General features: G+C 33.0%; 1 protein-coding gene and 1 non-coding gene across 2 annotated transcripts; both read right to left on the minus strand.

The window, feature by feature from the left end:
• Positions 1 to 552: 552 nt before the first annotated feature.
• Positions 553 to 635, minus strand: TRNAL-UAA (transfer RNA leucine (anticodon UAA)). Its single transcript has one exon. It is a non-coding gene; the product is annotated as a tRNA-Leu (tRNA).
• An 855-nt stretch (positions 636 to 1,490) lies between these two features.
• On the minus strand, positions 1,491 to 6,562 carry LOC118033832 (uncharacterized). Its single transcript, XM_035038955.2, has 7 exons — positions 5,262 to 6,562; positions 5,090 to 5,155; positions 4,344 to 4,488; positions 4,040 to 4,258; positions 2,827 to 2,989; positions 2,554 to 2,749; positions 1,491 to 1,951 (listed from the first exon to the last, which is right to left on the minus strand). Exons 1-7 carry the CDS (start codon positions 6,416 to 6,418, stop codon positions 1,834 to 1,836), a joined length of 2,064 nt encoding a protein of 687 aa, XP_034894846.1. The 5' UTR covers positions 6,419 to 6,562; the 3' UTR covers positions 1,491 to 1,833.
• Between the last annotated feature and the right edge of the window lie 6,110 nt (positions 6,563 to 12,672).

Here is a 12,672-nt window from a genome sequence, read left to right on the forward strand (position 1 = left end):
TTCTATGTTCTATTTTATTACCATAAAACCACCCAAAAAGGACCGCAACTTCTCGCCATGTCATCAAATAGCAAACTATCGCGATATATTGTTTCTTCAACTACTTCCCGCGCTTGAACATGTTTTCCGGATTAGAAAATTTAATTGCGGATTGAAATTGTTTTTTGCTCAATTTAATTTATGATTTGTTTAAATCATGAGAGAAAAGGAATTTGTTTGGCTTTAAATTTATTTAAAGTAATTGATTTTTATGATAAAATAATCTTACGACATGGCATGTATCATGAAAATCAGTGATAGGAAACACTTTAGACAAACTTGTGAGAAAAAAGTTATTAAATGATAAATGATTTAATAAAATGAAATTCATCTAAGATTTAATATGATATTTTAATTAATACATATGACTTTATCTGATTGTTTAATACACGGAGTAGAGGGTACTTATAAGATACTAGAATATTCTTGCACATCAGAATCCACCGACCAATAAAAAGAAATAAAAAAATAAAAATTACCACTTGAGCAGTAACGGCTCTAACTTTAAGAGATTGCTGGCTATGGGGTTCGAACCCATGCGCACTTATGTGCAGAAGATCTTAAGTCTTCCCCCTTAACCTCTCGGGCAAACCAGCTGATTGTGATGAGGTGGTTTGTTTTTATTATTTATCACTAATAATAAACAAAACAGCATAAAGGGTCTCCTTTTCTCTCTCTGTCAAACTATTTAACATGGTATGATTGTATAGAAAAAAGTACGAGTTATGGTTATTATTCATAATCTTAATTAGAGAAATCTCGCTTAATTTAATAAAATAGTTATTTAAAATGATACTTGTCATTTAATTAAATATTATCCACTTGATGATAATGAACATCCAATTTTGATTAAATACTTAGTCATTTACTTAAATATCATCATCTTACAAGCTAATGTTCAAAGATTGTATTAATCTAACCTTTTGATTAAGATGGGGATATTTTCAAATACATTAAATAGCTTAACATGAACGATTTTAAAAATTCTAAACATCATTAATCGACCCCTCAATCTTTTCATAATATATTAAGATAAGATATAAGATATGGCGTGTATAGATAGATAGAATATAGATGGTTTCTATAATGCCACAAGATCAATTACTTTTTTGTCATTAAAATAAACACGATGCTTTATTTCCGAGCCATTTAATTAAAGAAGAAGAAAGTAGTAATTTCCAACTGAAATCACCAAACTTTCCTATCTTCTTGAGTTTTAATGATGATGGTAATAGAATATACGAGAAAATAAAAGGAAACAATTCAGCAGATGACCGGATAGGTTAAGAGAATCAATGATTTTGTGTGCTGAATAGAGAGAACAATAGATATATAAAGGGAAAAATTATCAAGAAATTGGTTAAATAGTGGTGCGATCCCTCACAAATCCCTGACAGTGTAATAAAATTATTATTATGAAGAAAATAACGAGAGAAAAAACCAACGGAGCCTGACAAAAATTTTGAGCCTCCCAGCTTTTAATTTGGGCGGTGTTGTTCTTGAACAATATCAACTGATTCAGGAAAACACAACTACACGCTACAAATAGCAGTTTGCTTCAAAACTGTGTTACAAGGACTAGCCAATTACATGCTTAGGATCTACTAATCTGCCAACACAGACAACGCATTTTGAAATGAATGTCTAAAGGGTATAATTCCTATCTAAACCCTAGCATCAAATATGTAGCCAAAGTACTTGTTTTTACCAATGTACCAAAAGCATTTTGGATACAGCTCAATGTATGTACAGAATAGGTAAAAAAACAAAATGGTACAAAACTGAAAGATCTCCCTAGTCCTCAGCACCGGATGCAAGCTTTTGCCTCTTCCATTCACGTGCTTTTTCCAAGATTTTGAGATTATGGGCATGAGCTTCTTCTGGAAATACGTAATCTATGTATTCCTCGTACCTGCAAGAAAACATCGTTAGTCAAACTGATTGGAAGACAGGAGGAGATCGTAGAAAACTGAATGGCAAAAATCAGAAGCATTGAAATGGTGGAATATCAGTTCATGGACATGATATAAGGGCCAAGCTAAGCGAGCATGTTAACAATCAATCTCAAGTAACCCAGTTTAAAAGGAGACTTCTATCAGTATTGCTCCCAACATTTAAGTGACTGCTGGAAATTTTCAAAAAACCAACTAAATCCAATTGAAACTCAATCAACAAAAGCATTTGGCCATTGCAGTTGAAGTTACTTTTGCAATGTGCTTTTTTAGGCCACAGAGCATCAAAATGATGGCTTTCGGGGTTTGTTTTTTAAATGCTTTTGGCATCAACAAACAAAAACATCAAAAAGCACCTGAAAAGGAATCAACAGCCTAAAAACACTTATACAAAGACACCTTTAACCACAATGTAAGGCTCCTAACTTGAACTGACCACCTCCAATACATTCACAAACCATACATAAATCATGAATTAAAACACTGCTGCCTTTGGCATCATTGTGATAATTAAAAAATAAAGAACAATGACAGAAGATAAAAGCACAAGTTGATTACATACCCAGCCAGGCCATCTTCAGAAGCAATCTGCTTTCTCTTTTTCAGTTTCTTAGGCAGTTTAGGCTCAACAAGGCTAACATCACCTAGCTGCCCAAAACTTTTCTCCATGTCCAACCATTCATCTAAGAGCATAGCTCTTTCTTCTTTCAGTTCAGGCGCGGACATTCTGAAGTAGTTTAATGCTTTCTCAAAAACCCCTAAAGAAAAATACAAAGGGTAAGAGCTTAACTAATTAGATACATAAGACCTGATTAAAGAGATCAGGATGCCTTACTTCTTGCATTTTGAATACACAGCTTCTGTTCTTCCATGGCAGATGCCTCGAATTTAGCACAGCTGATCCAAACTTTTAAATGCTTTGTGCGATCCAAAAGTCTCTTGTAAAGTTCCCGAGTTCTATCGTATTCGCCCTCAGAGATTTCAAAATCAATGTATGCCTGCAGTCAGAGGAAAAACACATCATCATCAGTACATATGATATCCTCAACTCTTTAATCAATAAATGATAATACTTTCTCTAAACAAGAAAAGTAATCAAATCAGACAGCTCAGAGTTCTAGGTTGACAACAACAATGCTCCTACTTTACACAGTTTCCAAAAATAATGTCTTATAAACAAACTTTCACATTTCTTCCACTAAACTATATGCTTAAAATAAGAGGAAACCTCACTGGCACACTGTAATGAGAAAAGATGGTAAATAACAGCATAGCAAAGGCGACAATGGATTCAAAAGGTAATCACATAGATTGATTGGTAAAAGGAATGGCATTGAACTTGAGATAAACCAGCCAAAAGCAACTCAAAGCAGTTAAAGCAGTGCTTAAATGAGGAGACAGAGAAGGATCAGTGGAGCCAGGAACTGTACCAAGTGTTAATTCTTATCATTGGTAAAGGGTATATGGTTTTGCACCTAAGCTAAGTTCCCGGGCTAATAACAAAACCCCTGCTCTCTACAAACAGCACAACTTTTTATGTGGTGAACTAGCAATGACTTCAAAGAAGTTAAAGCAGTACGTAAATGTCTGAAAGAGAAAACAAAGCACAGATATGATTGAATGAAAAATGTGCTTTGCTACAGTTAAGTTTAATGTGTGAGAAATAAAAGATGGGGAAAGCATATATCAATTGTGGGAAGCTAAAGTTGTTTGACAAAAATGTCTTCAAAACATACAGAGAGGACTAGATTCAAACAAGCCATCAAATAAATATTAAAACTTACCATTACATGAACAAAGACACATTAAAAATACAAATATCCATCTTGTGCTCTTTTTTTCATCACTAAACATTCATGTATTGTTTCTAAATTTTGAACATGAAGGATCAAGGAAGCATAACCACTTCTGCACTGTAGATTTATGATTATTGGCTCTGCAATACACTTTCAAAACACATAATGAAGAATTCAGGTTTGACAGTCAACAAAGTACATGAATTACAAATATTAACTCCTTAACTAAAATGGTGACAACGGATAAATTACCTTCCACAACAACTCTGGCATATCCAAGGCTGGCTGTGCTATAGCAAGCTCAAAAATAGATCGGGCCCGTTCAGTTTCACTCAAGGATCTCTCCAGCTCAGCATATTTGCTCCAAGCATAGCAATTCTCAGGCGACCACTCTAAATATTTCTCATAGAGTTTTCGGCAACGATCTATATTTCCAAGCTGCAGCTCAATCTCAATATATTTCTTAAATATCTGTTTGTCATCATGTAAAAGTGTCAGAACATATCAACATAGTGCAATAAAACTCATCAAGCTCTATTATCAGCCTAGGTTTTACCTTATCTTTAGGAGCTTTTCCAATGGCGTTACCTAAAACTTGTCGAGCTCCCTTCAGATTCAATTGTCGGGTCTCAAATTGGGCTGCTAAAAGCCAAATTTTTGCAAATGAAAATATCTCATGTGGGATTAGGTTCAAGCATTCCCTGAAAACATTTAAAGTGAATTAGAAAACTCACCAAAGTCAGTTAGATGCACGTACAATGCACTGATCCCTTTGTCTTGTAGTTATAATTATAACTATTTTTTTCTTGTATCTTTTCAGTTATTGACAATACATTGCAAATTTTGTAATCATAAGACAGAATGATAAAAATAAGTGTGCAATATGCATGTGGGAAAGTATGGAGTGACCACTTGTACACCAAATTAGAGACAAAAAAATAATCTGCTTTACTTATGCTGCCGCATATAGTTCGCGTGTGCCATTAAGACAGTAGAGCAGTGTAAAGGTCTCATAGAGAGTTAGAAAATGCATACAATATATGTTGCCCCCCCAAAAAAATAAAAAATTCAATGATATCATAACGTTCCTATCAATAGACAAAGCACTTGAAAACTACATAGATTCCTGTCAGACCTGTCCTCTGTTAGCAACTCATTTGACAGATAAGACAATAACATATCCACCTGTTCCTTGTTTAGTAAAGGGAAATCAAGAGCATTGTACCCCACCATCAACAGAAGGAAAAAAACAAACAGAAACCAATAGAATCAGAATAATCACATTAGCAAAAGCAAGCATACCTATATACCTCACGTGTTCGTTCGATATCTTCTGCATCGAGCTCTTCATAAAGGGCATAATTTATCCTAAACCATGCAAAATCAAGACATCATTAACAATTAACCAAATAAACCAGCCATCATAAAGAACAAAATACCACAATTCAATATAAATTCCAGCTCCAAAACTTACCACAGATAAATATATCTCTGCCAGTATCTCTTCTCTTGGGCAGGAGGGACATTAGCAATTGCACGTTCATACACCTCTCTAATCCTCTCCTTATTCCCCACACTCTCCTCCAACTTAATATAATCAAACCACGCATCATAATTCAAAGGATTCTTCCTCACTTCATCTTCATACTGAAACCTCCTCTTCCCCACAATCGCATCCTCAATCCCTTCTTTATCACCATACTGTTTCTCAAATGCGACAAACTTCCTATACAAATCCTCTGCCCTCCCTTTCGGTATATGATCCAATGCAAATTTATAAATGCACCTCGCCCTCTCCGTTTCTTTGCACCTCTCTTCAAACTCTGCAAACGCAACAAACAACATCTCTGCCTCCTCATCATCAGCCAACTTCTCAACCGCCCTTTCATATACATTCCTTGCCCTCGCAACCTCCCCATTCTTCATCTCAAACTTGGCATACCTAATCCACGCACTCACCTTGGGATGACACTGAACAAACCTCTCAAAAATCCCCCGTGCACGTTCCACCTCATTATACCTCAATTCAAACTTTATATAGGAAAGCCAACCTTGCTGGTCCGGCATCCACCCCATCCATCTCTCGAAAATCTGCCTCGCTCCAGCAACATTCCCCAACATCTCCTCCATATGAATATACTTATACCAGAGCTGATCAATCCTGGGGAGAAGAGTGACCGCCCGGTCCCACACATTCCTGGCATGATTTATAAACTTGTTTTTCATCTCCACCTCCGCGTATTTCAGCCATAGAGTATGGTTCCGGTAATCCACCTCGAGTGCACGCTCCCATACTGAACGCGCGCGATTGAAATCCTTCTGTGACTCTTCCCACTGCGCGTACTTGATCCAAACACTGATGTTCCACCTCACCCGTCTAATTAAATCCTCGAATTCTTTCCTTTTGCGGAGACGGTAGTCGGCCAGTTCAGTCGAGTCTGTAATTTTCTGTTTGGGAGGTCGAATTTCAGCTTCTTGTCGTTCTCGTGCTTCGCGGAGGATTTGCTCTGCTGTGATCTGGATCGGGGCGGGGGTTTTGTTCTTCACTCGAGTCGGGCGGGGGAGCTTTACCTCAGTGTCTTTTCGGGTTAGGTAGCCGAGAGAAGGATCTCCGTCCCTATTGGAAGCCATGATTGGATAATTAGGGTTTGAAAGGAGAAGAATTTGGGGGTTAGGGTTAGGGTTTCTCTGTTTTGTGGTGTGTGTGAGCGAGCGACAGAGCGAGGAGGAGGAGGAAGGAGATTTTAAAGACTAGAAACGACGTAGTAGCTGCAGTGCATTTTAAGGGTGAAATCGAGAAGTAGAAGGTGGAAAACTTTCGAGTAAATTATTCTTTAATCCCTCTATTTTTAATGTTATGGCAGCTTAGTACATTTTGCGTAAAAGCTTATAATTTACTCTCGTTTAGGAATGCTGCTAAAATTCAGATTTTTTTTTATTAAAATTTTTTTTATATATTTTAATATGATGATATTAAAAATAAATTTTAAAAAATAAAAAATATATTATTTTAATATAATTTTAAATAAAAAATATTTTTAAAAATAATACTCTCAACAAACTTTTGAAACTCTTAAATCTTCTTGATTATTATCTTATTAAAAAATTTATTAATTTTTGTCTATGCAACTTGTATTAGGCTGCTAGTCTCGATTACAGGGATTCGGATATAAGTGGTTGATTTTTAAAACTTTTAAAGTATGGGAGCATGATTTTGACATGTTCATCTAACAATGTAAATATAAATATTAATTAAGTCTAATGGTTATTTATTATTTGTACTTTATAAAAAGAATTTGTTTATTTGTTTATTTTTAAAGTATTTAAAAAAAATTAAAATTTTTTTATTTTTTTTTTACTTCAAATTATTTTTTTTTATTTTAAGATTGTTTTAAAATATATTTTTTTCTTTACTGATATCAAAAATAATTTTTTAAAAATATATTATTTTAATATATTTTAAAATAAAAAATAATTATTATCATAATAACAAACGGCCTTTAAATAATCAGCCCAAATTCATCATACTGGTGACATTAGTTCATGACCATTTTGTATTATTTAAGCTGAAATGCCCTGGAATGTTATACAATTGATTGTCATAAATATACGAGCCTTGTTAGTTATTATTTGAGAAAATTACATGATAATCATCTTGTAATTTATTCAATTTTATATTTTACCTCTATTATTTTAAAAATTATAAAGAATATTCTTGATCAACAAATACTTCAAAAATGAATTGAAATGACCAAAATAACCTTTGTATATATATATAAAAACAAATGACACCTTAAACATTGCTTTCTTTGATTTATTATCTCTATGTTTTCATAATCAAAATTTTATCTAAACTAAACATAAATCCATCATAAAATTATAAAATTTGTTGTTTGTTGTAACCCAATTTTGAACTCACCAAGATTTTCTTGAATGTTATTTTATTTCTATTATTATTTATAAAAATCCAAAAAAAAAAATCAATTTCTTTTTCAAAAATAAAGGCTGACAATGTGGAGAAAGGAAATCGGGGAATCAAGCTGCAATTTTAGAGGAAGTTCAAGGCCTAATTGTACCTTATTGTGCCCAAAAATGAAGAAAAAATGCAAATTCAAGGTCAAATTAAATGATTATTGGATGAATTTGCATAAAAATTAAGTTCAATGACATAATTAAATTTTTAATGGGCCAATTTGATTTAATCATGGGCCAAATTAAATTTTAATTATGTTTAAGAATTAATTTGGGTCCAATTGAAGGATTTAATTAAGTGCAAGGACTTAATTATACTTTAAATGGGTCAAATTAATTTTATTTGGGGCTTAATTGGTGAAAAAAATTAAGTTTGGGAGTTTAATTTGGGCTTAATTGAGAAAATCAGAATTTTAAAAGACCAAATTTAATTTTTACCAAGTTAATTAGGGGGCTAATGGCATTAAATAAAAAGGTTTAGGGTCGAATAGGGCTCAATTGAAAGAGAGAGGACTGAAATGGACTTTGAACAAAAATCACTGTTCATTATCTTCTTTATTTCTTTCTGAAAAAGCTGGTCTGATTGACTACTTTGCAGCTGCATTTAATGTACCTAACGTCCACCAAATTTGACAAATCTTAGACGAAAATGATCCTCTGCATTTTTTCTACAACCCCATGTGATCAGGTTGGGCTAAATGACAATATATTAGCACTGGTGACAGCCTAAAGAGGCCTACTCAATCAGCTTTTGTCTGCAGATTTTATTTTTTTTCTCTGAAACAACTGGTCTGGTTGACTACTTTGCAGCTGCATTTAATGTACCTAATGTCCACCGAATTTAACAAATATTATATCAAAATGATCCTCTGCATTTTTTCTACAATCCCATGTGATCAGGTTGGGCTAAATGACAATATATTAGCACTGGTGACAGCCTAAAGAGGCCTACTCAATCAGTTTTTGTCTGCAGATTTTCAACTCATGATACCTACTTTGAGCCAATGGTTGGGATCCTTCCCCACTGAATCAAGGGCTTAAATTTTTCCTCAATGTAGACAAGATTTTCCTCTTCCACCACCTATAAATAGAGGTGGATTTCATGGCCTGAGAGGAGAGAAAATTGGGTCCAAAGTCAGCCAAAAAACCAGTCTTTCTTCCGGTTTCTGCACATTTCTTCTTTCTTTCTCTCTCCACCGTTGCCTTCAGCCACCACCACCCTCATCACCGGTCTTCCCACCATCATCTACACCACAGGCAGCCAACGCAACCACCAGCCGACCACCAAGAGCCACCGTCGGTTTCTCTCTCCTCGCTACAGCCCCTCCCGCACGTATTTTCTTCTTCTACTTTCTTCCTCTGCCATAGGAAACCGACGCCATCAACGTCTCTTCCTCCAGCTCCACTGACAGCACACCTTCCTCAGCCAGAATAGTGACGGCAGCCACGACCCCTTCAACCAGGTAAGCCTCCCTTCCCTTCCTTCTTCTTCTTCCTTTCCTACTGCATGAACAGTAGGCGTGAAATATAATTCACGTCCTACTGTTCATGCAGGACGTGAATTATATATGTGTGTGTGTGTGTGTGTGTGTGTGTGTGTGTGTGTGTCCTCTTTCCTGTTGCCTTAGCACTTCGAACATGATCTAATACATCCTTTCGTAATCCAATGGTAAAAGGGGAAGATAACGTAGCCGATCAGGTTGCCCAATTTCACTTTGCTGCTACTTTTTATCATTTCATAAACATCTTCTTTTACCAGATATGGCCTTAAATTCACGAAATGAGTTGCTCTTAGACGAATGTTCTTAGGAAGATTGTTATGATTACTAAATGTTGCTATGATTAATGACAATAAATTATTGAATGCACCCATTGTACTATTTATTCTTATATTTTATATGATATTCACTCGTAAAAAAAAATAAAACAAAAATAAATATAAAAGGAAAAACAATGTGGATCCAATACCCGTCCTATCATGTTATCATTCGTAGGTCCAAAGCCCAAATCTCAAATATGGTTATACCTATCTTTCAACGATACAAAAATAATATTTATTTTATAAACAAATACTGTTCGTCGACAAGTCTCTTTTTTTAGAAAAGGACCGATGTCAAAAGTTTTTATACCAAATATGGATTATGTCCATTATTTCCTTTTGATAACCCCGACGTAATTCTCCTTTTTAGGGTTAAACGTCAATATTTTAGACAAGTTTCCTATTTTTAGGAACTGATGTCATTTTTTTTAACGCATCTCCTACGGACGATGTTTGTCGACACGTCTCTTTTTATAAAAAAGGACCGATGTCAAAAAAAGTTCAAATACCAAACAAATATGGATTATGTCCATAATTGTGTTTTTTTTGTAACTCGGACGTACATCTCCTTTTTAGGGTTAAACGTCGATATTTTAGACAAGTCTTCTATTTTTAGGGACTGATGTCATTTTTTAACGCGTCTCCTATTTTTAGGGATCGACGTTAACTATTTAAAAAAAAAATTGCAAATAAGCTCAAAATATAATAGCATTTAAATCAAATAAAAAACACACAAGTAAGGGTAACCTTTCTTTTGAAATGATGTTTTAAGGGTGGTGTCTACCTTCCCTTAATCATAACTAACTCAGTACCCGAATCTTTGGAACCAGTGTCTAATTTGGGATTTCTAGTTCCCTCAAATTACTAGATGACGACTCCAATAAAATTTTCATTTCAACCAATCAAAACAAAATCTTTTTGTTAAATAAACAAAATGAGCGGAGCCGTCGCCGGACGTCGTGTATCGACATTGTTAATGGGTTCAGTTATTGTTTAATATTGTTATTTCATTAGAAAATAGGTTTTATGATTCGATTTAACAAAAACAACCTGAATTTATAATTGTTGAACCTTAAAGATAAGCTTAGAAACCCTGAAAATTCAAGGATTTTTTCTTTCAAACTTCAATATTTAACCTCTCCACTTGAAGACTATTTCATGGTAAGAGTCTCCTGATCTTTTTGGATTTAAAAGCCTACTAAAACTGCAAAGGTTTTGTAGAATCACAAAAACCATGTGAGGAATGTTATTGATGAAGATATTCTTTATAGAAGTAAAATGCAAAAAGTTTATGTGATATATTTTTTAAGGCTGTTGTTTATTATCAAATTTCTTTTAAGAATTGTTTTGGAGATTTCATTACATGCTTGTAATACATTTTTCATGTTTTGCAATTTGTTTTTATCAATGATATTTGCCCTATTGGTTTTAGAATTATTAGGTTGAGATTGTGCCTCTATTAGCTTCCAACTCTTTCATAGTTGCCGTTGTTGTTTTAGAGGGTGTTTTAAAGTGTAGTAATAGTTATTTTTTAAGTAGCTTTTTACTCAGACATGCAATAAAATAATATATTTTTTATTTTTAAAAATTATTTTTGATATCAGCACATCAAAAAAATCCTGTAAAAAATAAGTAGTAAAACAACTTTTGTAGAAAAATTGTTTGGAACACAATTCCAAATAGCATCTTAATGGTTAGTACCTTGTTGTTTCTTGAAAAGGAAAGGAGAGATAAAGCTTTGAGTCGACCATAAAAAAAAAATCAATTTTGACGTAATCATTTTGAAGAAGGAAGTTTTATATAGGCGGTTTTGAACTTTAACTAAATTGAAGAAAAGTTGATCGGAACTTGAAAAGTTCTTTTACTCGATTCATTTTTATTTTATTTTAGATTGATTTAAGAGTGTTTTGGGTTGAAAATAGAATTATTAAGGTTTCTATGATGTTTGTAAGTTAAAACATATCAAAAATTAAGTTTATTCACCTGCCATTTTTTATCATCTAGTGAGTTTTTTTTTTTCCAATCAACCACAATTAATAAAGTTTCAAGAAATAGCATATGTCATTAAAAATAACAAAATCAGTAAAATAATAATAAATTAATATATTTCTTTGATAAAACTCAAATCGTTATCCTACTAGGAATAACCAATCTTTAAAATGCAAAATAAAAAAATCTAAGATACTACCATATGCATAGTACTATACTAGGTACTACCCCATGCTATGTTATAGATCGAACCAATTTTTTTCAATGAAAAAAAAAACTAGATGAAAAAAAAAATCTAAGAACATAGATTTTAAAAAATAAATTGACATGATGACTTATTGAATCATTTTGGGTCAGCCCTGATTAACTTATTAGACCCAAGACTCGGTTCTTAAGATAATGATAATTGTTTTTTAAAAAAAAAAAAAACTTGTGGTCTAGGTTATGCACTCCACTGAGTTTAATAATATTTTTTTTAATTTATTTTTATAATAAACAAAAACTCTGAGAATCAAAATACTTGAAAACGTGCCTCTTGTATAAAAAAAGAGGTTGAACTTTTTATTTCAGTTTAAAATTTGATCCTCAAAGTTTTAATTTTTTAGATCAATAAAAATAAATTTTATTTTTCTAAATCGAGCATCAATTTAACATCAAAAAGGTTTTTTGACATAGCAAAAACCTTATATCAACTTAGTTTTATTTATAATTATAATTATAATTATATATGTAAACCCTTGAACTAAAATTTTATGAATTTGTTGAAAACATTATAATAAATTTAAATAAGTATTAATTGGACAAAATGATTGTAGACATTAAAAAAATATATGCAATTTATTAAATAGGGGTAAATCTTGATGGAAAATAATAATAAATATATTAAAGATTAGGGGATAAATTTTATCGAAGGACAATTGTGGAATATAAAATTTTCTAGTGAATTTACAGTGTAATTTGTACTAGTAGCCAGGAAGTTGTTTAAAATACCCAAGAAACCTTTGTCTAATGAAAAAACTATAAATAAACATAAAACATTTCAGCACCCCTTACAAATTGAGGTCAATGGCCATTGGAGGCTATTGAAGAAGAAATTAAGCTCCCT

Source organism: Populus alba, chromosome 1, assembly GCF_005239225.2.
Source record: "Populus alba chromosome 1, ASM523922v2, whole genome shotgun sequence".
NCBI lineage: Eukaryota > Viridiplantae > Streptophyta > Magnoliopsida > Malpighiales > Salicaceae > Populus > Populus alba.